At 44.3% G+C, this 26,838-nt stretch overlaps 1 protein-coding gene across 1 annotated transcript in view; it reads right to left on the bottom strand.

Moving 5' to 3' along the window:
• PPEF2 (protein phosphatase with EF-hand domain 2) overlaps nt 1-26,838 on the bottom strand; it is a 98,150-nt gene that overhangs the window by 39,552 nt on the left and 31,760 nt on the right. The window contains exons 5-10 of the mRNA XM_040327577.1: nt 21,158-21,212; nt 19,295-19,470; nt 17,539-17,653; nt 14,110-14,156; nt 9,838-10,004; nt 9,713-9,749 (exon numbers count right to left, since the gene is read on the bottom strand). Of these exons, the coding sequence (XP_040183511.1) occupies nt 9,713-9,749; nt 9,838-10,004; nt 14,110-14,156; nt 17,539-17,653; nt 19,295-19,470; nt 21,158-21,212 (597 nt within the window). The remainder of the gene's footprint in view (nt 1-9,712; nt 9,750-9,837; nt 10,005-14,109; nt 14,157-17,538; nt 17,654-19,294; nt 19,471-21,157; nt 21,213-26,838) is intronic.

Below are 26,838 nucleotides of genomic sequence, written 5' to 3' on the forward strand. Positions count from 1 at the left end.
CATTGTATTCTACACCAACATGTGTTATGCAAATCAGTGCTAAAAATTTACCATGTCATTGATGTTGTTACTAAAATAGTAAACTTCATCAGGGCAAGAGCATTGAACCACAGACAGTTTGTCGCACTATTGGAGGAGCATGAGACCGAGCATCGTGACATCAGCTACCACACAGCTGTCAGATGGCTCAGTCTGGGAAAAGTGCTAAAAAGAGTCTGGGACCTGAAAGCAGAGATTCGGGAGTATTGTGAGAAGAAAGGCAAAGACTTCCCTGAGCTCTCAGATGAGGACTGGATGGCAGATTTTGCATTTTCTGTTGATGTGACTGCACAGATGAATTTACTGAACACCAAACTGCAAGGCAAGGGCCTTTTTGTTCATGAAATGCACAGCCTGGTGAAGGCTTTCATGACAAAGTTACAGTTTTTTTCAAGACAACTGGAGAGCAACAATATAACTCACATGCAAACCCTGAAAGAAGTCACACCACCAGCTGATCACCTCCGCAGGTACTCATCCATGTTGGGAGCATTGCATGGTGAGTTTTCAAGGCGATTTGAAGATCTCAGACAAATCGAAGACAAAATGTGCCTGATTTCCTCTCCCTTTACCTGCAGTGTGGATAATGCACCCAGTGATGTTCAACTGGAACTCATCGACCTGCAGTCTGATGCAGTACTGGCAGAGCACTTTAAGTCAAGATCTCTGCTAGATTTCTACCCTTCTCTCAAGGAGGAGAACTTTCCAAACATGAGGAGACGTGCTCAGAAGATGTTGGTTCTCTTTGGCTCTACATACGTATGTGAACAAACATTTTCAATGATGAAGTTCACGAAATCCAGGTATAGATCCTCTCTCACTGATGATCATCTGTCAGCTGTGCTTCGCATCTCCACCTCAGTCATTCAACCTGACTTCGATGCACTTGTTAAAGCCCAGCAGAGACTAGATTTCTCTCACTGAACAAGAAAAGAGAACTTAAAACACCAAAGACTACAAATGTTGTTAGTAGTGAAATGTTGTTAGTAGTGATGTTTAGTGACAGTTCAATATGATGTATCTTGCTTAAAGGGGTAGTTAACTGAAAAACATTTTCTTTTAAACATTGGGGGAGATTTATCAAAACCTGTCCAGAGGAAAAGTTGCTGAGTTGCCCATAGCAACCAATCAGATTGCTTCTTTCAGTTTTGAAAAGGCCTCTGAGAACTGAAAGAAGCAATCTGATTGGTTGCTATGGGCAACTCAGCACCGTTTCCTCTGGACGGGTTTTGATAAATCTCCCCCAATTTCTTTTCAACTGGTGACAGAAAGTTAGACAGATTTGTAAATTACTTCTATAAAAAATCTTGATCCTTCCAGTACTTTTTAGCCACTTTAGTGGCTGCATACTACTGAGGAAATCCCTTTCTTTCTTGGTTTGTGTGATTTGTTGTCCACAGTGTTCTCTGCTGACACCTCATTTAGGAGCTGTCCACAGCACCAATGGTTTGCTATGGAGATTTTCTCCTGCTCATGCAGTTCCTAAAATGGACAGTGGTGTCAGCAGAGAGCACTGTGGACAACGCATCACGCAAATCAAGAAAGAAAGGGATTTCCTCAGTAGTATACAGCCGCTAAAAAGTTCTGGAAGGATTAAGATTTTTTAATAGAAGTAATTTAAAAATCCGTCTAATTTTCTGTCACCAGTTGAAAATAAATATTTTCCAGTTGACTACCCCTTTAAGATTTGGAGTGTCTTTGCATTATGTCTTGAGAATGCTAAGAACCTCTTTCCAACAGTAAATGAAACTCAAAATGTGTTTGAGTGAACGTGATTGGAAATTTTCACTAATATGAGTCACAAATAGTGAAAAATGTTCATTGTTTTGGGAAATTTTGTTTAATAAATTAAAAAAAAATTCTTGTAAGGCAACCTCACTTTTTCATTGTTTAACTATAACAAGTACTCGTACCAGTTGTCCAACAATGATATTTACTGCTTTTTATAAAGAAATACAATTGATTTTATGCAGTATTGTGTTTAGCCTTTTGGCCCGGCCCTCCAAAATATTTTTAGTTTCTCATGTGGCCTCATCGAAAAAATAATTGCCCACCCCTGCACTAGTGCCTAAGGCCAATTGTTCAACAGGGGCATGTAATTACAATTCTTGATCTAATATTTCACAGCAGGGCCCATTCCTGTGCCCACCAAGAGTAACTGAGAGGGCTTACAGTGTTGTGGCAACGCCACCACCACCACCACCACCAAAGGCACAATTTTTCTGCCCCTGTTCAACAGGGGCATGTTATTACAATTCTTGATCTAATATTTCACAGCAGGGCCCATTCCTGCGCCCACCAAGAGTAACTGTGCGGGCTTACAGTGTTGTGGCAACACCACCACCACCACCACCACCAAAGGCGCAATTTTTCTGCCCCTGTTTAACAGGGGCATGTAATTACAATTCTTGATATAATATTTCACAGCAGGACCCGTTCCAGTGCCCCCCAAGAGAAACTGCGAGGACTTACAGTGTTGTGGCACCAGCACCACCACCACCACAGGCCCAATTTCTCTGCCCCTGTGCATGTAATTACAATTCTTCATATAATATTTCACAGCAGGGCCCGTTCCAGTGCCCACCAAAAGTAACAGTGAGGATTTACAGTGTTGTGGCACCAGCACCACCACCACCAAAGGCCCAATTTTTCTACCACTGTTCAACAATGGCATGTAATTACAATTCTTGATATAATAGTTCACAGCAGGGCGTTCCAGCGCCCACCAAGACTAACTGTGAGGGCTTACAGTGTTGTGGCAACACCAACACCTAAGGCCCAAATTTCTGCACAGTATATACGGCAGGCCCCTACTTTCAAACATCCAACTTACAAACGACTTCTACTTGCAAACGGAAGGAGACAACAGGAAGTGAGAGGAAATCTACCCCTAGGAAGGGAAATTCTCTCCTGTAAGATTTAATATGGGAAAAAGGTGTCTCCTCTCCACTGATGCTTTATCACCAATCCTTGTTTCACTAAAAAACCCAAATGTTCTAAAATAAATTTGTCATTGGGACAGAAAGGGAAGTGAAATCTTCTGAACAGGTGCACAGACAGCAAAACAAATGTTACAGGGGTGATAACCCTTCCCTATGTTTTTCAAATACTTAAAAATATATTTTTTGGCTGGAGCTACACTTTAAAAATGTACCAGTTCAAAATTACAAACAGATTCTACTTAACAACAAACCTACAGTCCCTGTCTTGTTTGCACTGCCTGTATACTGCTGTTTAGAGTATATAGGGCCTGGGGCCACGCCTTTCCTTTTTTTATTTGGGTGCGGGGTTCCCCTTAATATCCATACAAGACCCAAAGGGGCTGGTAATGGCCTGGGGGGGCCATGCCATTTTTCTCAATGATTTTCATCCATATTGCCGGGACCAGACATTACATTAAAGCAGCAAGCAGTTTTAAATGACTTTTTTTCCTATGCAGGGACAGTTCTAAACACGGGAAACATGTGCCACTTCACAGGCATACTATAGGCACCCAGCAGGTACGATATTTAAAGGAATATTTCAAATTTTTTTTCCACTTTAAGCATCATTAAAATCACTGCTCCGGAAAAAACTGCAGTTTTTAAAACTTCTTTTGCATTACATGTCCCCTGGGGCAGGACCCAGGTCCCCAGACCCTTTTTAGGACAATAACTGGGATATTAGCCTTTAAAATGAGCACTTTTGATTTTGAACGTTCAAGTCCCATAGACTTGCAAACTTTCGGTCCGTTCGCAGGTTCTGGTGCGAATCGAATTGGGGGGTGTTCAGCTCATCCCTACTACTATCTACACAGAACACACTCTACAAATAAAAAAAAAAAACAATAAATTATTTAAGTTATATAGTCAATACTGTAAGGCTCCATTCACACCTGAGTGATTTGGATCACAGGCAGAATCGCTGCCATCCTGCCCACGATTCCAGAATCATGGCAAAACGCAGAATGCATTTGTGATACTATTATTATCTAATGGCACCCCAAACATTTTTTGCTGTGACTGTAGAGCGACAAAACACGCTACAATCGCAGCAAAAATCCCCACCCGCAAACACTCCTGGCTCTGTGGGAAGATTTAGTACATGAGCCTCTTTGGAACATTTTTGTAGCCGAGGGAGGCTCAGTAAAATGAATGGTGTTGCTCCAAAAACGAAAAAGAACTAAAAAAAACATGCTGCAGCAGCTGTTGCTGTGCAATGCTCAGGTGTGAACGGAGGCCTAATTGTTAGACGTGCTTTTAATCTTTTTTGTTCTTCTTCCTCTACCGTTTAGTAAAAAACTGGCATGCCACAAAAGATTCTGTCAATTTAAATTTGGTTCCACATCAATATTAAGCACATGCTGGTCACCCTGAAAAAATAACTAGCATAATTGAATGCTGCCCACTGTATGCTTGAAGCTGATCTCCTGGTAGATATAAAAGACACAAATTAAAGTGGTATTAAACCCAAAACCAAAAAATGTATTGCAGCTTACAATCATTAGATGTGGTGGCTGTACCCGCTTTCTTTTGTTTGTTTTTTTTCGACTCTTTTTTCACAGATGATCTGGCAAGTAACTAGGGTTGCCACCTTTTTTCCAAGCCAAACCCGAACACTTTAGTGGCCTGGGACACCTTTGGGTGCCTCAAGGAGAGCAGTAATGCGGTGCGCAGTGGGTGTGGCCAGATTGCTCTTGCTAATATCATCGCCCTGCCCCCCAGTGGTGCTGAACCTGCCCCCAGGCAACCGCCCACAGCTCCTGGATGTGTGCCACTATCTTGGTTACTTGGGGAGCCACAACCCAAGCTAAATAATGTGTCCGGGTTTCAGTCCACCTGAAACCCGGACACATGATTCAAATGAGTAAATCCCGAACAGGTGGCAACAGTACCAGTAGCACACCTCCTGTATTAAGGAGACACAACTCTGGATGAATGAGAACAGGAGGCACAGCAGAGACAGCAGCTTTATCAGTCAGGGGGAAGGTAGTGTTAAGTGTATTAGCAGATTAAAATACACTTAACACATTGAAGCCAAACTCCGGCTCACACTTAGTAATCAGTTACAGCTACACTTAGAAGGTTTTTCACCTAAAGCCTGTAGAATCACTTTAAAGTAGAACTATAGGCAAAACTTTCTTTCCCATTTTAGGTAGAGTAATGCCTCGTACACACGATCAGATAATCAGATGATAAAAATCGCTTTCCGATTGATGGCAACGATAGTCTGATTGTTAGTACACAGCTTTCGACAGCCGTTCGTCCAACAATATTTGAAGGGACAAACACAAAAACATTGCTCAGACGATAGCCCAGTGAACAACAACCATTTAATCAGTATGTGCCTGCTAAAAAATCGATAGACAAACACCATTCATGATCAGAAACACAAAAATAACCCGGTAAGGAAATGGGAGGACGTAAACCATGTTCGTACCTTGAAAATTCTCCAACATACCAACAAAAAATCATTTGCAGCCTATCACAAATATGCCTCTACAATACGAATGGAAATAGCCAAAAGGCGTGGCAGACACGGGGGTCCACACGTATTTGACATCATTTACAATACATAGCTAAGCAAACCAGGTTTTCCAGAATCGTATGATTTTTTTTTTACATTTTACAGAGCACAAAATGCACTGTTGAATTCGATATTAGTATTATGCAACAAAAATGCGAACCATAAGTCGTACGATTATCTGTTCATATGTACGAGGCATTAGGCATGGTTACAACCCCTGTCAGAGTTTTTTTCGCCATCTGTGCCTCATTGCAGGGATTTCCAGTCACTTCCTGTCCCATAGCCAAACAGGAAGTGAGAGAAAAACCCTCCAAATTAAAGGAATTCTTTGGGGACCCCCAGGTCATCAGAACTAGTGTTACTAGTATTACTTTTCTGGGGACAACCCAAAATGTGGGATTTTCCTTTCCTTTCACTTTCAATGATAATGGTAAACAGGACAAATAGATAGGGTGAATCTAGGTAATGGGGGCGCAGACAGCAATAAAAACTGACAGGTGTTCTAATCCCTCTCCACTCCATCCAAAACTAAAACAAACGTTTTGCCTTTAGTTATACTTTAAGGCCGCGTACACACGGTCGGACAAAACCGATGAGAATGGACCGAGGTTCAGTTTCATCGGTCCAAACCGACCGTGTGTATAGCCCATCGGTCTGTTGTCCTTCGGTCCAAAATTTTAAAACATGCTTTAAAATCGAACCGATGGCCCGCTGCCTGATCGGTCCAAACTGATGGTTAGTACAGAAAGCATTGGTTCAAAACCCGCGCATTCTCAGAATCAAGTCGACGCATGCTTGGAAGCATTGAACTTCGTTTTATTCAGCACGTCGTGTGTTTGACGTCACCGCGTTCTGACCTGATCGGTTTTTGGAACGATGGTGTGTACGCACATCAGATCATCAGGCCACTTCACCGGTGATCCGATGGAAACTGCCCGTCGGACCATTCTCATCGGTTTGGAACGACCGTGTGTACAGGGCCTAAGTGGTTTGTCTCATCTGTGTAAACTCTTATACATTCTGTTGGAGAGCTTGTGCTTTAAAAAAAAAAAAAAACAGACTTGCCGGCTGGATCACCAAATGAAAATTGAAGAAAGAAAGCCTACAAAAGGAAACTAATACAGCTATCACATCTAACAATTGTAAACTGTAATGTAAAAAAAGTTTGGTTTTTGGTTTAATACTGCTTTAATGCAAGTCTGTATTCATTAATACATTAAAGTGATTGAAAACGATCACCTTGTAAAATCATTACCTTAAAGGAGTTGTAAAGGAAAACATTTTTTTGCCTAAAATTAATGTCTGCAAGGTAGACAGACAGAATAGTGTAATGATTCTGTTAAAAAACGAGTAAATACCTATTAAATTTCTTCATCTATATCACCTCCGGCATTCTAGTTTCTGTTCTCTCATTCACTTCCTGGTTTGTGGCGCTCGTTCATGTAAGAACTACATTTCCCAGTAGACAGAATTCTCACCGCTCCAGGTGAGCCTTGTGATGATCAGGGGTTGTTGAACCACCAGGGTGCTGGCAATGCGATAATGGCAAAAAACAAAAGAACAAAAGCTGGACAGCCGCACTCCAAAATTTTGGAGAGATGTCTTTATTTTCAACTGTGCAAACAGTCACTGCAAGCCCACAAAAATCAGTATGGCCAACGTTTCGCACTGGCGTCAGTGCTTAGTCATGGCTACATTTCCCAGTATGCATTGCGGCACGCCCAGTAATTCACACCTCCTTGAAGTCTCTAACACGTAGAGAGCGTCCTGCCGCACAGATGTAGTTCCCAGGAGGGGGTGAGCACGGTACTGACCACTGCAGTAAAGCCTCCCTTCACGGTGGTAAGTAACAATCAGACAAGCAGGAAGTGAACAGAACAGAGAAGAAATAGATCAACTTCTGAGCAAAAACGAACAATGAGGAAGTGAAAAGAGGAATGTCTGCAGGTAAAGGATGCTTATTATGAAAAAAAATGTTTTCCTTTACAACCCCTTTAACCACTAGCCGACCAGCCGCCGCAGTTATACGGCGGCAGGTCGGCTCGGCTGCGCGAGATCATATAGCTATACGTCATCTCGCATTGCAGCCAATAGGGGCGCGTGCGCGCTGCCGGAGGCACGCGCGTGGGATCCCCGCTCGCCCCTGGTGCCGACGCGCGTTCCCGGTGGGTGTGATCACCGCCGGGCACCCGCGATCGCTCTTTACAGAGCGAGAACCGGGAGCTGTGTGTGTAAACACACAGCTGCCGGTCCTGTCAGGGAGAGAAATGACTGATCTTCTGTTCATACAATGTATGAACAGCGATCAGTCATTTCCCCAAGTCAGTCCACCCCCCCTTCAGTTACAACACACCTAGGGAACATAATTAACCCCTTCCTCGTCCCTAGTTTTAACCCCTTCCCTGCCAGTGGCATTTTTATAGTATTCAATGCATTTTTATAGCACTGATCGCTATAAAAATGCCAATGGTCTCAAAAATGTGTCAAAAGTGTCCGAAGTGTCCGCCATAAGGTCGCAGTACCGATAAAAATCGCTGATCGCCGCCATTGCTAGTAAAAAAATATATTAATAAAAATGCCATAAAACTACCCCCTATTTTGTAGACGCTATAACTTTTGCGCAAACCAATCAATAAACGCTTATTGCGATTTTTTTTACGAAAAATATGTAGAAGAATACGTAACGGCCTAAATTGAGGAAAAAAATGTTTTTTTTATATATTTTTGGAGATATTTATTACAGCAAAAAGTAAAAAATATATTTTTTTTTCAAAATTGTCGCTCTATTTTTGTTTATAGCGCAAAAAATAAAAACTGCAGAGGTGATCAAATACCACCAAAAGAAAGCTCTATTTGTGGGAAAAAAGGACGCCAATTTTGTTTGGGAGCCACGTCGCACGACCGCGCAATTGTCAGTTAAAGCGGCGCAGTGCCGAATCGCAAATAGGGGCCTGGTCATTGACCAGCAATATGGTCCAAGGCTGAAGTGGGTAAAATAGAAATAAAAAGCAAAACATTTTCGTATAGATACAAAAAAACGTTATAAATACATTTCTTTTTTTTATAAGTGAGTACTTTTCCTCTGCTGCATAAGAGCTGGGGGAGGAGAAGCAGCAGCAGCACATTGGGCTTTCCAGTGAAAGGCTGTGCATTGCGGGGGGGGGGGGGGGGGGGCATGTCAGGACATCAGGGGTCAAGTCCTGGAGAAAAAAGTGTGGGAACTCCCACCCAAGATCCACTACCCCACCAAAAAAAAATAAAAAAATTATACGCTCATATGCATAATTACTAAAAGCAAGTTCTTTCTAAATCCCGTGATAACTTGCAGCAGACCTCCGCAATGTCTCCTGGGAACAATGACAAAAGCTCCAAGGAGACATTGCGGCATCGAGGTAGTGACGGAATACCCGCACACTACCCGATGAATCCATATACAGGAAGCGGCCAGTAACATAATCCTTTACTAAGGTTCGCCTGCCCCTGACAGTGACTCGAGCTGGGCATCGCCGCTTAGTGAAGGATTGACTCGGGCGGCTCGGCTGCTCTAGTCCTGCAAAGGGAACAGAGTTCCTGCTGTAAAAAAAGTGCAGGAACTCCGTTCCCATGCGTTCCCGCAGGACTTGAGCCCTGCAGGACATGTCTGATCATTGGAGGAGAGCAAACTGAGCATAGCTAGAGAACTGACCACGATGTGTTCTTCTGTTTAGTGTGGTCAGTTTGAAATAGGAAAGCAGAGGTACTGGCAGGAACACCAGGGATTTCACACAATGGAAGCAATACAATAAGAACAGGAGACTTTCACATACAAGTACATGGTACTGCAGGCACTTATCAGGAATATGAAGTGTTGAGGTAACAAATGTTTAAATAAAGCGGAACTTGCAGTACAGATGATAACACCGGCTTTCCTGGAAGATTATTGGGGGAATGCAAAGCAGGCAAAATCCAGTGAGAAAACATTTTAGTCCATTGCAAGAGTGTCTTCTCGCAAGATTTTGGCGGCTGTGTATTCTCCGAGAACTTGCTTTAACGTTACATTTTGCATTTAGGAACATCATGTGACTTTCAAAGGGGGAGGGGTCTTGGACAATATATGTAGACCTTGCATTTTACTGCAAGGTACGCTTGAAATTTATTTTGTTAAATGTAATACGTTTCACATGCATACCTTATATTTTTTCATTACTTCTTTTGTAAATCCATACCTGAAAAACACAATATAAATCACAATTTTATTTCAAATACATATATCATATGGCATAATATACTGATTTACTGTTTTGTAGACCCTACCTTAAATTGACTATATAGTCTTCATGATTTCCTCGGTTTAAATGGACAGACTTTGGGTAGACCAGCAGGAATGCAAAAAGGATCATCAAGATCTCAATCGACTGTTTCCCTCTATCTACAAAGTCTCCATTGAAAATATAAGGCTTCTCTGCTGATGGGAGACCATTCTGAGAACACCAAGAGAACATTTTATTAGGTAACAACACAAAACACTTTTATGTACAGTTTCCTAACATTTCTGATTTAAAGTGGTTCTAAATGCATTCCCTGCATTAGGATAAAAAAATGTCCCATTGGTTATATCAACCCCTCACTTCCCTTAGGCTACTTTCACACTGAGGCGATTTTCAGGCGCTTTAGCGCTAGAAATAACCTCTGAAAAGCGTCTACCGTACTACTGAATAGGAGAATAGTACTATTAGACCCCTATGGGGTTAATTATTTTGGAATTTTACCGTAAAAGGGGTTGTAAAGGTTTGTGTTTTTTCACCTTAATGCATCTGATGCATTAAGGTGAAAAAACACCTGGCTGTCACAGGCTCCCAGCCCCCCCCCATTTTACTTACCTGAGCTCGTTCACCTGCTCTGCACGTCCACTGCGCCCTGTTCTCCACAGAGTCTCTGCGTTGATTTGATAGATTGATAGCAGCGCAGCCATTGGCTCCTGCTGCTGTCAATCAAATCCAATGACGCGGCCACCGGGTGGCGGGGCCGAGTCATACGGTGGCTATGGACGCCGACTGTATGACATGGGAGCACGCACGCAAGGTAACCCCCTCGAGAGAGAGCTTCCCAGAGGGGGTTGGCTATTGCAGGGAGGAGCAGCGAGAGCCGCCGTGGGACACCAGAACAGCAGGATCAGGGCCACATTGTGCAAAACGAACTGTCCAGTGGAGGTAAGTATGACATGTTTGTAGCTCCGTAGCTGGACTTAGTTGCAGAGTGGAAATCCATCCACAGCATTAGACCATACCTCCCAACCGTCCTGGATTCCTCGGGATCCTCCCACAATTTAAAGTGTGTCCTGGGCGCGACATTTGGTGGGGAGACATTCCATGCCTCCATGTTTGTTTTGGTTTCCCGCCGCCATGTTTGAGTCCGGTGCCCTGTGATTGGGCGTATGGGGGTCATGTGCGGCGTGGGGCTGGCCTGTCAGCGATCGTCCAGAAGTCCCACCTCTGCACATGACCGCTACACACCCAACCACAGTGCGACGGTACAGTGCAGTCATACACCATGGAGCGGGCTGCAGGCGGATGGAGCAGGTGGGGAGTCGGGACAGAGTGGTCTTTGCACAGGTAGGAGAACCCCCCCCCCCCCCCCCCCGCTGAACAACTTTGACCCCCCCCCCCCCCCCCCGCTCTCAACAACTTCGACCCCCCCCGCTCAACAACTTAAACTTTGGATTTTTGGATTTTTTAAATGTTGGGAGGTATGCATTAGACTCCTGTGTCGGCGGTTTTGCCTCCAATATGGCCACCGTACATTCTCCGGATGTTGTCATTAGCGAAGACCGGATATGACACAGAGGCATGTGACGTCAAGCATGCGCAGTATATTGAGACGCTGGGGACCACACCGGCCGCCATTTCTCCTTCTCCTCTGGACGATGTAGGCAGATAATCGCTCCACAAAAGAAATGAAAGGAGAAGTTCAGCCTAAGCTCATTTGGCTGGACTTCTCCTATGGGTCACAGGAGTGCCATTCGTTTTTCACTCCTGTGACCTGTTTTCAGCAGAGAGCGGGTCACAGGAGTGCAAAACAAATTGCACTCCTGTGACCCATAGGAGAATTCCAGCCAAACGAGCTCAGACTGGACTTCTCCTTTAAATTCTTATGTGGTAGCTCCCCACCCCTCCACAGCTCAGCGCTCCAGTGAGCGTGGAGGATGTTGTAGCAATGTATGTATTCTAAACAAAGTTGTTCTATGTTGCAGAGTGGTATTAATATCCTGAAGACGATTTCATATGTATTTTAAAATGCTTTGGACATCCCCAACTCTTGGAACCATCTATTGCCTATACAAATGATGGTTATCAATAGCAAGTAGCTGGGGAAATACCACCCTTTGCATCCAGACTCTTATATATGGTTGATCTTGATATACAGAATATGTGTCGTGTAACGATCAATCCTAATGTGTGTGATGTTTTTTGAATATTGAAGAAATTTCTTATTTTATTTAAAAATATAATAATAAAGAAATAAAGAAATGTAAAATTGTATTAATTGGTTGTCTAAAACAATCCCAAAAAGAGAGGATTTACAATTTGTCAACCCTTGACAATTTTTTAAGTTGGGCCCCATGAGCTTTTAGCCATAATGTGCTAGTATGCACAGCATATTATGGCAGATTTACCAAGTGACCCCCTCCAGCAATTTGCTGTCATTGTTCCTGTCAGTCCTATACACTTGGTTGACCAGGCCATGATGACATCACTCTCAAACATGGATGTCATATCAACAAGGCACAGAGCAGAGCCATAAATGTTTGTTGAGCTGCACATGCTCGGCTTAATGTATATAAACACTGACAGGCAGGGAGAAGGGTTTATGAAAGAAGAGACCTACGGGGTCCCTTCTTTCATAAAAATCCTACCTGTCAGCCTTTTTTTTTATTACCACTTTAAAGCCCAAATTAACTATTAGTTTAATTTAGCTAAATATCTGTCATGGACAAAGTAGGCCACAAGATGGTGCTAGCAGCGCATCGGCGCACGCATGAGCGGCAATGGCGCATCGGCACGCACGGGCACGCGCATGAGCGGAAGCGGCACGCGGGCATGTGTTGACACCATTTTGGCACCAACCAGGCTATTTAATGGAGCTGACCCTTTGGCCTCTTGCTGTTCGGTCTTCAGTGCCTCCTGTTACCCACCTGACACCCGTTACCTGATTGTCTCCAGTTCCTGCGACCCGGCTTGCCTCTGATCTTTCTTGACCTCCGCCTGCCCTGACCCCGGCTTGTCTGACCTCGTCTCTGCCTGCTCCTCTAATCTGACTGCTGTCCGCCTGTTGCTGATCTGGCCTGAACTACGACATCGCTCCTGCTTCTACCCTGTACCTGATCCGCCCTTCAGTGTTTGACCCGGCCTGCCTGACCCTGCTTGTGCCCATACTACAGAACACCTCCCTCCTGTTGCTGATCCCGGCTTCCTGCACCAAGCTCCAGCTGTCTGTTGCCCTGCTATCCCCGGCACCGCTGACATCTCCCTGGAGTCTACAGGAGTCCACCTCAGCTCCAGCACAGCGTTCCTGCCAGATGCTTGTGCAACTTTGTACTCTCGAGCTCCCTGTCCACACTACCAGGGGCTCCGGAGTCAGAGAAGCAAGAGCAGCCGCTCCCTGCACGTCAGGCTCTTTCACCAGGTACGTGACAATATCTTCCAGGTGCATAAAAAGTGTGCAAAGTCTTAAGCCTCATACACACACACGGTTTACTCTGCAAGTAAAATGCTGGCAGAACTTTCTTGCCAAGTAAACCGTGCGTGTGTACGAGGCTTTCAGGTTTCTCGTCAAGAAAACTGCCCAAAATCTCGATGAGAAAAATAGAGAACCTGCTCTCTATTTTCTCATCGGGATTCTCGGCAGAAACCCAAGAGTGTGTATACTTACCTGTCGCCGTGGAAACCCGCGCATGCTCGAAATGACTTTGACGCATGCGCGTAGCATCCTAGGCATAGGTACGGTGCAGCAAGATGTCCTGCGATGGCATCGAATGTGACGAGCGCATGCTCGTCCTACGCGATGACGTCACAGTGTTCTTGCCATTCAAAAGAACGTGGTTCTTTTGAATGGAGTGTCTGTACACTCGGCTGGCAAGAGATTCTTGCCAAGAATCTCGTCAGGAAAAAAAAAAAATTCCTGAAGATATTCTGGCCCATGTGTACACGGCTTGACTGTTAATTTTCTTTTGTCTTTATTTCTTTAATTTCCTATTCTTGCTATAATTATATTTATTAAATAAAAGGCAAATATTCTTCCTATTTTTATTCAGGTAAATCGCCTTTATCTGTAGACACGGCTTGAATAATAATTGTATGTTTGCTTGCTGAAATATGTTGAAAAAATTAACAATTCCCATAGTGGTAGTAATTTTTACAAATAGCTCCATAAAGGGTATACAGGTACGATAACTGAAGTTGATCGAGAGAGCTGAAGAAGGTAATTTATAATCAGGAATGGGTTGGAACATTGTTTGCCTATGTGTGAGCTCAGCGATAAAGCACATTTTAAAAAAGTACCATAAAAACACTTATTCCTACCACACACCTTGTAAAATATCAAAAATAAATCATCCAGACGCCCATGCAGGTCCCCTTGAAAAAAAAACAGAACATTAAAATTAGCAAGCATTCTTTTGTTACAAATATCGAAGTAAGCATTAATTAATAAATCTATACAATACATTATGCTTTTTCCCTTACCCATTTAGAAAATGTATAGTTAATGTTTTAAAAAGAAAGATTAAATGAAGAAAACAATTCAAGACTTGGTGATAATATTTTTATATGGTAGGATTTGCCTTTTTCTATGAATCTGAGCCATAACTTACACCCAATTACAATATACAGTGTACATATGCACATAATACACATATACTAAGATATACACATACTGGATATAATATACAATGTAGTAAGGTCTCCCTCTCTGTTAAAGCCTCTATGGAGCTTTGTAGAGGAGGGAGGGATCTTGTGATTATTGGCTTTGGCCTTCCATTGGCTTTGGCCTGACCATTATGTTTACTGGTTGTTAAGGAGCGGGAAGCCACCCGCTCCTTGACAACTGGTACACATTCCACAAATACTGCATGCCTAATTTCTGCATGCATTAAATTATTTATTTCCTTTTGTGAATGGAGTTTAACCGCTTGCCGACCATCGCACGACAATATACATCGGCAGAATGGCACGGGGTATATATACGTCCCCTTAAAGAAGCGGCATTGTGGACGCACACGCGCCACCACAAGCTCTGTGACTCCGACCGCGGGTCCCGCGAACTCGATGTCCCCGGGGATACCCGCGATCGTGTCACGGTGAGGAAGAACGGGGAAATGCTGATGTAAACAAGCATTTCCCCAGTCTTCCTAGTGACAGGACACTGATCACAGCTTCCTGTGATCGGAAGCGGTGATCAGTGTTGTTTCACACACAGCCCATCCCCCCTACAGTTAGAAGCACTCCCTAGGACACACTTAAGCCCTTCAGCGGCACCTAGTGGTTGACCCCTTCACTGCCAGTGTCATTTTCACAGTAATCAGTGCATTTTTATAGCATTGATCGCTGTAAAAATTACAATGGTCCCAAAAATGTGTCAAAAGTGTCCAATGTGTCCGCCATAATGTCGCAGTCACGATAAAAATCGCTGATCGCCTCCATTACTAGTAAAAAAAATAATAATAATAAAAATGCCATAAAACTATCCCCTATTTTGTAGACGCTATAACTTTTGCGCAAACCAATCAATATATGCTTATTACAATCTTTTTTACCAAAAATATGTAGAATACATATCGGCCTAAACTGAGGACATTTTTTTTATATATTTTTGGTGGATATTTATTATAGCAAAAAGTAAAAAATATAGCTTTTTTAAAAATTGTTGCTCTATTTTTGTTTATAGTGCAAAAAAATAAAAACCGCAGAGGTGATCAAATACCACCAAAAGAAAGCTCTATTTGTGGGGAAAAAAGGACGTCAATTTAGTTTGGGAGCCACGTCGCACGACCGCGCAATTGTCAGCTAAAGTGCAGTGTAGAATCGCAAAAAGTGCTCTGGTCTTTGGCCAGCGAAAGCGGCTTAAGTGGTTAATGCCTATTCATGTAGTATTTACAGAGTGTTTGAAGCCTCTTTCGGGAAATACCCCACAAACGGTCTAGTGAATTGCAAGTTTTAAGGATCTTAATGTATAAAGCCTTTGACACTTATGAAATGCTTCTAATTATACTTTAGTATACCATAGTAACATCTCCTATTCATTAAAAAAAAAATAATTGTATATATGTATCCAAATTTGCTAACAAATGATAGCCCACCTGCCCCCCAAAAAAACTAGGTACAGTGCCTTGAAAAGTATTCATACACCTTGAAATTTTATACATTTTATCATGTTACAACCAAAAACGTAAATGTATTTTATTGGGATTTTATGTGATAGATCAACACAAAGCACAACATAATTATGAAGTGAAAGGAAAATGATAAATGTTTTAAATTTTTTTCTAAGAAAGAAGAGATTTAGATTCTGCATTTTATTTTAACAAGGGGAAACCGACTCTGTCCCCACTTTGTCCCTCTAAAATTGTTCAGAATAGCTTGCAGTACTATGTATAATCCTACTCTAAAGAAACAAATAGAAGGGTATGAAATTAGTGTTTTTTCATCAATTTTTATTTTATTTTAAACCATGCTGTGTGAATGAGAACACATAAACATGTAGTGGGGGGTTCCCAAATTTGACCGCAAATGTAGGAATACTCCTTAAATATCCCCCCCACTTGTAGAACAACGATAGTTGTAATAATTATGGTACAAGTAAAATAAATATAAAGAAGCATATGTTTGTAACCAACTTTTATATTGAAAGCGGCACTAAGCTCTGCTTTCAATAACACTGAGCAGGCAGGCTCTTTATTGCAAAAAAGGCATGCAATGTCTCTTCTGCAATAAAAGACACCTACTTGCCTGCTCACAGGGCTGTCTTAATGAGAGGGCACACCTGGGCACTGCCCAGGGGCCCCAGCTGCATGGGGGGGCCCTGCAATTTCCCCAAAGCAGCTGGTCCTTGAGCCCACTCTGCCCCGAATTTGGGCGCCCCCATGATGGCACTCAGAGTGATGGGGGGATATCTGGGGTGTAGAGGGGACTGAGTGCTGGGGAGGCATCAATCTAGCAGATATATTATATGCACAGGACAACTTTGTTACTTTATGTATGTAGTATTTTCCCACTGGTTCTTTGCTGTACAGAATGATTGTTCATGTAGTTAATGCGGAGCTCCACCCAAAAGGTGCCTCCTACCCAGGCCTTTTTTTCTCAGAAAATAGGTGCAGGAACTCAACCACAACCTCGTTCAGATTTCACAAACAGTAGAAGGGTCTTAAAGGGGCATTAAATACCAGACTTGCATTGCATACAGAGTGCAGAGTTCAGGGGGTTACACACAGAGTGCAGAGCTGTCACTTGTAAATGCAGAAACCGGACTTCTGTGTTTACAAGTGATTGTGGTGAGCAGGCACCAAAGGGTCTGAGCCAGAGGTGGTGGAAGTGAGTTCCCCCAAGTTCTCCCTGGAAAAAAGCACTGCTCCTACCTACTTGATGTCTGTTTACCTGCACTGTGTCCGTTGTAGGGGCGCCAGAGCATTACTTTGCCCAGGGGCCCATGATGCTATTAAGATGGCCCTGCCTGCTCACAGTCTGCTTTGGAATGTACACTGAGCTGCAGTTTACATTCCAGCACAGCACCCATGTTTCTGAATAATTGTACTCCAGCACATGTGCAGGAGGGATGTCATCCCATGCCGGCCAATGAAGAAGGCCACAGCCTGCCACGCGGAAGAAGCCTGGCAGAAGATGCTGATGTTGGCAAGGAACATTGGACTGTTGAATGAGAACTAAGTATCATTGACTTTAGCTCCACTTTAATACTTGAGCTAAGCAAGCATACTAAAAGCAATCTTTAAGAATATTTTCTTACCACAAATAGTTATTTCTTTGCTGTAACTTGTCATGATGCGTTTTATATTTGGCAGTTGTTTGAGATGCTTTCTTGTCTCATTTAAAAGATGTAGCACATAACGAGCGTGGAGCTGCTACTAGGAGGAAAAGTTCGTGAATCAGATAATGACATAACAACCAAGAACAGTTTCTCAGTTTCAAACACTTGAGTTCAGAGGTGTTGATTTACTAAAGGCAAGTGGGCTGTTCACATTACAAGGGAATTTTCATTTGGCTTAGTGAAGTGGTAGGTGGCACTGATAGGCAGCACTGATAGGTGACACTGATGATGAGACACTGATAGGTGACACTGGTGGGCACTAATTAGCAGTACTGATGGGCACTGGTAGGTGACACTGGTGGGCACTGGTTAGTAGCACTGGTGGTCACTGTGTGGGACCTGTGCATGTCCCTCTTACAGAAGCCGGTAATCCGCTTTATTATTTTCTCCTCACGCTGCCACCGTGAGGAGAAAAAAATAGCGGATGACCGGCTTCTGTTTACATTATGTGATCAGCTGATTGACCCTTTAGTCCAATCCCAGATCAACCGTGTCGCAAGGGAGGATGCAAGGGGCGCGCGGGCAGCATGAGCATGGGAGGAAGACCATTTACGCCCTCCCGGCATTTTAAACCTGTGCTGTTGCTGACTTTCGGTTATAGCGCGGGTGCCAAGTGGTTAAAAAAGAATCAACACTTTACAAAGAAAACATTCACTTTCCTGTATGAACAGTGTCTACTCCTTTAGTAAATAAGTACCACTTCCTTCTTATATCTCTAGGGACTTAAACTGTTACTAAACACATGGCCCTGCATTCACTATATCTGGTATTCAATAATACACAGAACATGAAAATGCAATGGTTAGTAAATACAAACTGCTAATTACCTTTTTTCATCCGCAGTAAGAGCAGTCTTGTGACTTCTATCAATGTCTGGTTAAAGCTTGTAGGAGGAGTTTTAATTCTACTTTGGCTGTCCTATAAGGCTGCAGTTCCCTGACCATCTGTCTGGACAGTGCTGATTGGCCCTGTGCTGATCACATGCACCCGCCCAAGAAAAAAAAATCATTTTATTTTATTTTTATTTTTGCTTACTTTCCAGTATTTAGGGAATTTTAAAGTGCAGCAGTCTGGTATAAATAATTTTAGCGAAAGGTTGTTTTTATATATACTTTACTGCATATACAGACTGAATTTAGTCTTGTGTGTTCAGTAGCACTTCTAGGCCTCGTACACACGACAGAGTTTCTCTGCAAAAACCAGCAAGAAACTTGCTGGGAGATATTTTTTTGCCGAAGAAACCGGTCGTGTGTACATTTTACGTCGAGGAAACTGTCGAGAAACTCGACGAGCCAAAACGAGAGCAAGTTCTCTATTTCCTCGACGGGAATGGAGAAACTTGCCTTGTCGAGTTCCTTGACAGCCTAACAAGGAACTCGACGAGGAAAACGATGTGTTTCGCCCGTCGAGTTCCTCGGTCGTGTGTACGAGGCTTCAGTGGAAGGATCTGTTTGGTTGCATTCCTCCTATGCGGCAATAGGGGGACTGCAACCATTCATCCATAGCTGAACTATTAGAGTAGGCTAAAGTAACCCCTTGTGAGGTTGTCAACTTAGCTTCCAAAGATCTTGTATCCTTTAATGTATTATAATTAATACAGAGTAATACAAATAAATGTTGAAATGGTGCATTCTGAGATGCACTAGACTAGAATAAGTTATCAAGTTATACTTACTTGCTTCTGTTTGAAAGACTCCACTAAGGCCGCTGCATGGCTTGGCTTTAAAGGAAAGGTCAGTTTAGGACCCGTGTAAGACCCTGGCACCTCAATAGATTCATAATCACAGTATTTCTCCAACTCAGTGTCTTTCAAGTTTTCTTCTTCAGTGAACATACGACAGATAAAATTCCCTTTAGGAAGTTAGAATGTCACATAATAATTAAAAAAAAGGGTGTAATAAGGCAGGATAGCACACCAATACACAAAACATTCTGGCTATCCATTTATTTAATTCTTACTGTTATTTTTAATTGTTATTTTTAATTAGAATGTATTTATCAACCCATATGTCTCAAGATGGGAGAGTGCAAGAGTTCATTGTTGTTTACTGGAGAATGATTCAAGCATTAGAATCGCAATAAAGTTCAATATATACAAGAACCTTGCACAATTTAAAATGGTTGCATGGCAGCCTATTATTCCCCTAAGCATTACAACAGAGGGCAATCATGCGTCTTTCCCCTGAGGAAGACACGTGATCGCCCTGTGACGTCACGTGTTGGGGAGGGGCCAGGATGGGGGAGGAGACAGTCACTTGCTCTCTGAGCTAGCTGCTGATTCACACAAGCCTGAAAACCATTTGAGGAGTATATTTTAAATAGCCTGGTGCACTACAAGTACCTTTAAAGTGTGAGTACCCTTATGTTTACCTACAATACATTTCTATATTTAAACAATAATGCACTATCTGGCCTCTTTTGTATTTTAAATTGAGGATACCATGTTTGGATTACACCTGGGGGAGCCTGAAAATCCTGCTACTTAGAGCCCAGAGGTTGTTCAGCTGCTGTTGTGGACCAAACCTAATTGTGTGGTCACACAATTGGAGGTGAGTGCAGTCACACAGGGGGAGCACGTGTGTGAAGTCACGGTTAATATTATTTGGGTCATCATCACAGAGTCACTTTATGGGTCATTATATTATATATATATTTTTGTTTTCATTGTGGACTTGGTGAAAATAAGTTTTGAATATTATATGGTTTTGGTAAATCTAAAGTCAAAAATCTGCAGAAAATCTAATAGTGTGTATAGGGCTTAAAGCGGAGGTTCACCCTAATTCACATGTATATCTTGCTTAGCTTCCTTATATTCGTAAAAAGAACAGTCCGGATTTTTATTTATTTTTTTCATCCTTTATGTACCTTGTAATTCATGTTTTCAATGTACTTCTCCCCGCGGGAGTAGGCGTTTCTATGCCTAGGGGGATTGTCATCTGGGAGGTCGGCCAGATGATTGACGACTGTTTCCCCTGGCGGTTAAGGCCCCGCTCCTTGTATTGCGTAGGCGCGCATGAGTTACGGGGTTTCCGAAAGAAGCCGAACATGCAGAGATGTGAGTCGGCTCTATACGGCGCATGCTCTCTGCATGTTTGGCTTTTTCCGAAAACGCCGTGACTCGTGCGCGCCTACGAAATACGGGGGGCGGGGCCTTATCCGCCAGGGGAACAGCCCTCAATCATCTGGCCAACCTCCCAGATGACGATCCTCTTAGGCATAGAAACACCTACTCCCGCGGGGAGAAGCAGATTGAAAAGATTGATTACAAGGTACGTGCGGCATAAAAAGAAAAACAAAATTGCGGACTGTGCTTCTTACAACTATAAGGAAGTTGGTCAGATGTAAATATATTAGGGTGAACCTCCGCTTTAAGGCTAGCCATTGACAAGAAGCACCAAATGTAGGATGCCTCCAATAAAAGATTTTTCCCCACAAAGCATACAACAAAGGTTTCTGCAGGGACCCTCTAGTTAACAGAGCTGGGGATAAAATGTCTTGCTTGTCACATACATTTCAATTCTATTGATTAGAAACTTACTCTCCTTGCTATCTGGAGTGAAATGGTCCATGAGAAAGTTGAAGAAATCATAAAGCTGCAATAAATTAAAACAAAAGTTAGAGAAAACCAACAGTAAGGAAAAACATTAAAAACTAGAATATAGACACATGCTTAAAGCGGTGGTTCACCCTAAAAACTACATTTTTTTATTCCACTGCCCCCCCACATTACAATTCGATTAAGGCTCTTATTATTTTTTCCATGCTGTACATACCTTATTACAGCATATTCACCCGTGCATCCGGGTTGCGAGTCCCGCGGGAGTGGGCGTTCCTCACATGTGTTTGATTGACATTTTGCCCAAAAACGAGCTCCCCCCCGTCGCGTAAGCCGCGTCACGATTGGCGAAAGGAGCCGAACGGCGATGCGCATGCGCAGTATAGCGCCGACTCGCCGTTCGGCTCCTTTCGCCAACCGTGACGCGGCTTACGCGACAGGGGGGAGCTCGTTTTTGGGCAAAACGTCAATCAAACACATGTGAGGAACGCCCACTCCCGCGGGACTCGCAACCCGGATGCACGGGTGAATATGCTGTACTAAGGTATGTACAGCAGGAAAAAAATATTAAGAGCCTTAATCGTGATGGAATGTGGGGGGGTAGTGGAATAAAAAAAAGTTGTTTTTAAGGGGGAACCACCGCTTTAACTTGACTCTTTTTATAAGTTCCATAGTTCATTTAGGGCCAGATTCACAGCGGAGATACGACGGAGTATCTCAGATACTCCGTCGTATCTCAGATACTCCATCGTATCTCAGAGAGTATCTATGCGACTGATTCATAGAATCAGTTACGCATAGATAGCCATAAGATCCGACAGGTGTAATTGTTTTACACTGTCGGATCTTAGGATGCAGTACCTCGGCCGCCGCTGGGGGGAGTTTGCGTCGTAAACCAGCGTCGGTTATGCAAATTAGGAGTTACGGCGATCCACGCCGGTTTTTCGCGTTCGCTGCTAGTCTAGTTTCCCGTCGCAAAGTTAGTCGTCGTTTTTGGTGCCCTAACTTTACACAGCACACGTATGTGCTGTATAAAGTATGGCCGTCGTTCCCGCGTCGAAATTTAAAAATTCACGTCGTTTGCGTAAGACGTCCGGGAATACGGAAGTACGCTACGCACGTCGCCGTTCGAAAAAATGACGTCACTTCGCGCAAAGCACGGCGGGAATTTCAAAACGGAGCATGCGCGGTAGGTCTGGCGCGGGAGCGTGCCTAATTTAAATGGCACACGCCCATTTAAATTACGCGGGCTTACGCCGGAGGCCGCCAGCGTAGGTTTTCATTGCAAGTGCTTTGTGAATCAGGCACTTGCGATGAAAACTTGCGGCGGTGTAACGTATCTACGCTACGTTAAGCCGCCGCTAGTCTACGTGAATCTGGCCCTTAGTACTTATCTTAATGCTTTACCAAATGATAATAGAAATAATAAAAAAGAAAAAATAATACACTTTAAAAACATAAAGTTACACTGTGTCATTGGGGTGTTTTGTACTGAGATTGGTATGTAATTTTTTTAACCACGTAAGGACCGCCGCACGACTATATACGTCGACAGAATGGCACGGCTGGTCCGAAGCTCCATGACCGTGCCCGCGGGACCTGCGGACCCGATCGCTGCGGGTGTCCCGCGATCGGGTCATAGGAGCTGAAGAACGGGGAGAGGTGAGTGTAAACAAACCTTCCCCGTTCTTCTCTGTGGCAATGTCAGTGATCGTCTGTTCCCTGATATAGGGAACGATGATCACTGACATCACACGTCCAGCCCTGCCCCCCTACAGTCAGAAACACACATGAGGTCACACTTAACCCCTACAGTGCCCCCTAGTGGTTAACCCCTTCACTGCCATTGTCATTTTCACAGTAATCAGTGCATTTTTATAGCACTTTTCGCTGTGAAAATGACAATAGTCCCAAAAATGTGTTAAAAGTGTCCGATGTGTCCGCCATAATGTCGCAGTTACGAAAAAAATCTCTGATCGCCGCCACTAGTAGTAAAGAAAAAATTATTAAAAAAAATGCCATGAAACTATCCCCTATTTTGTAAACGCTATAAATTTTGTGCAAACCAATCGATAAACGCTTATTGCGTTTTTTGTAATATGTAGAAGAATACCTATCGGCCTAAACTGAGGAAAAAATAAATAAATGTATATCTTTTTTTGGGATATTTATTATATCAAAAAGTAAAAAATAATAGGATTTTTTGTACTCACCGTAAAATCCTTTTCTCTGAAGTCCATGGACGGACACAGCTCCTTAAATCTTGACAAGTGGGTTATGTTCCCTGTTTACAGGAGAGGACTAGGCAGAAACATGTTAAATAGTTAAATACATGTTACATTAACAGAGTTGAACAGCCCCGCCCAGGGGGCGGTCCCTCCAGACATAACCCTCCTCACTGCAGCATGCAGCCTCAGTTCGTAACAAGCAGTACAAACCTAAAAAGGAGGGGTGGGAGCTGTGTCCGTCCATGGACTTCAGAGAAAAGGATTTTACGGTGAGTACAAAAAATCCTATTTTCTCTTATCGTCCATGGACGGACACAGCTCCTTAAATCTTGACAAGTGGGACGTCCCCAAGCAGTGTCAAAAAACGAGGGGTGGGAAATATATCAGTAAAAACAATTTTAACTTCACCCCAAAACAAGCAGAGCTCCTCAATGGAGGAGGTGCAACTTTAAACAGCCGCCGGCAAAAACTAGCGGCTGAAAAAAACATCATAAGATGCACTCACAGCAACCATGTAAATTCTGGAAAAAGCGTGAACGGACGAGCAAATCGCCGCCTCGCACACCTGTGAGACCGACGCATGATGTCGAAAAAAAAAAAACCCAGGAAGCACCAATTGCCCTGGTCGAAAGTGCCGTGACCGGAAAGGGGGGCCCGCCCCTTAGAAGCATAGGCCTGTATGACGGCCTGCCTGATCCACCGAGAAAAGGTGGTCGACGAGACCGCCAGGCCCTTTTGTGGACCAGACACCGACACAAAAGAGAGTCAGAAGCTCCGAAATGGAGCCGTAGTAGGCTGGTATACCCGCAAAGCGCGTACCACGCCTAAAGTATGAAAGGCCGAAACCTCCTTCGGAAGAAGGGAAGGTCGCGGGCGCACCATCACCTAATCCTTATGGGGGATCAAGCATGGCGGCTTGCAAGACAAGACCGCCAACTCAGAAACCCCTCTAACAGAGGTAAAGGCCACTAAAGGGGCCACCTTCTGAGATAGTGTCAAGAGAAAATCTCTCTGATGTTTCCAAAAGGAAGGTTCCTGAAGAACCGAGAGCACCAGAGTCAAAACTCATGGGGGAAGAGATGGGTCAAGAGGGGAAAGTATATGACAAACCCCTTGCACACAAAAAAAGGGGACCCACCAGGGAATGGGCCGCAAAAAGGCCACTAAACGAACACAGCCAAGGCTGAAATCTGCCCCCAAACGGTGCTTTAAGCAATTTTTAGATCCAATCCAAGCTTTAAAAACAGCAGGACCCTTGACACCGAGAGTACGCCCGTGGACGTCACTCCATCCCTTCGCACCAAGAGAGGTGCGACGGTAGATCCTCCGGAAGAAGACTACGGTGCCCTGTTGAGATGACCGAGTCAGACAGACCCTGGTCACCTAAAGTCTGGCTTCCAATAACCATGTTGAGCAAGTCAGTGACTGTACAACAGGAGGAAGTATGGGACCTTGAGACAGGAACCTCCTGCCCTGGCAATTGCCAGGGTGCCTCCGCTACCAGGCGCCTGATATCAGCGTACCAAGGACACCGAGGTCAATCTGGAGTGATTAGAATCATCGGGATCTCCTCAGCATCCACTCTGTGGAGCGGCCGAGGAAGCAACTACCATGGAGGAATGGCAAAAAATCACTGATACAGACAACACAGAGCCACCAGCGCGACTGACGCGTCTGTACAAGATCACTAGACCTGGCCACTAACTTTGACACCCTTGCGGCGAAGACAAGCTGCCAGGAGATCCATGCCATGTGAGGCTCACCTCCTGCAAGGGAGCCAAAACAACCCAAGCACAAAGACCAATCGCCCTGGTCCAGCATCTGGCGACTCCAGTAGTCCGCCTGCCGGCATACCTGATGGTAGACTGAAGCCAAGGCCGTGGCGTTGTCTGGCTGAAACCAGATCGGTCGACCACAAGGAGAAGCATAGCCTGATCGCCTAAAATAGTAGGACAATGAACAGTAGACAGCACCTGGTATTCCCAGGCGGTCTCTCACCAGGCACTAGCCAGGCCCGACCCTGGGTAGCTACCGAGACCAGACACATTCAAGGAGGTGTGGTCATAGGTCCACGCAAGTCCAGCGACTCAGGGCCGACTGGACCCCCCAGTTTTGTGAACCTCCCGGTTCACAAACCGTGAGCTGGCATCCGTCGTAAACACCGACCACTGGAAGGAAGGAACAACTTCCCGGACCGAAGAGTCGGGAATCTCGGTCACCAACTCAGAGAGACTCTGACTAGGTGGCGCACAGGAATCTAATGATTTCAGAGACAAGAGATTTTTTACCACCTGGACAGTAGTTCCCCTGGAAAACCAGGGTGTGGAACTGGGCATACAGTACCACCTTGAAGGAGGCTACCCACAGACCCCGAACCAGCAGGCGCCCGGAGAGAAGACTGATTGCGTGATGCCAATACCTTCACCGCAGACTGAAGAGTCTGCAATTTCTCCAGGGGGAAGGACCTTTGCCACTGAGGAGTCTGGATCAACACTAGATACTCCAACGCTGAGTCGGAACCTAGCATGCCCATGATTTGAACCCTGGGTCGCACACATGGAGGGCAGGCTTGCTGCCACCGAGCTACACTTTCTGGCCTAAACGTTTAACATCCACCCGAATCTTCGGAGGGTCTGAATGGGAATAACCCATCCACTAGGTCGGAGACAGAAGCTGCTCTCAGAAGAAAGCCTCGCTGTCCCAACAAAATTCAAATAAGTGCGAGCTCCTAGCTGAAAACCCATGGTGCCGACGCCAGATCAAAAGGGAGGGCCACAGGCTGACAGAGACCCTTCTCTCATCACGAAGCACAGAAAAAAACACTGTGACATGTGCAAAACGGGACATGAATGTATGCATCCCTGATGTCCGAGGACGTCAGGACATCCCCCGGATGAAGCGCAGCTACCACCGAACAAATGGATTCCATGCAGAACTACCCGACGTTCAAAGGTATTTAGGGCCTGAGGCCCATAGAAAACCCCAAAACTCTCGTCCTGCAGGAAAGGTAAAATTACCTCGCAGCTTAGCAAATCCCACACTGCCCAAGGCAGACCGACGGGCCGAGAGAGGAAGACACAAGGACAGAACTTTGTTCTGTGGATAGGAGGAAACCCTATCTAGTACTCCGAAGAGACCACCTCGCAGACCCACTAGTCGGAGAGCAGGGAGGTTTCACTGAATTGTGAACCTGCAAGCCGCCCCTCCCACCCAGAGCCCAGGGAGGGAAGGCTATATACATTGGCAGGATTTGGGTGAGGCGTGATCGGCTTATGCACCCAGGGACAGAATAGTCCCCCAGCTGGGCCTTTGACGGCCTGGGAGGGTTGCCCCTAAATAATACACACACATGGTGTGTATGTATATTATGTAGGTGTATGCACACATGTCTTTGGAGGAAACCGGAGTACCCGGAGGAAACCCACGCAGACACAG

This window comes from Rana temporaria, chromosome 1 (assembly GCF_905171775.1).
Source record: "Rana temporaria chromosome 1, aRanTem1.1, whole genome shotgun sequence".
Classification (NCBI taxonomy): domain Eukaryota; kingdom Metazoa; phylum Chordata; class Amphibia; order Anura; family Ranidae; genus Rana; species Rana temporaria.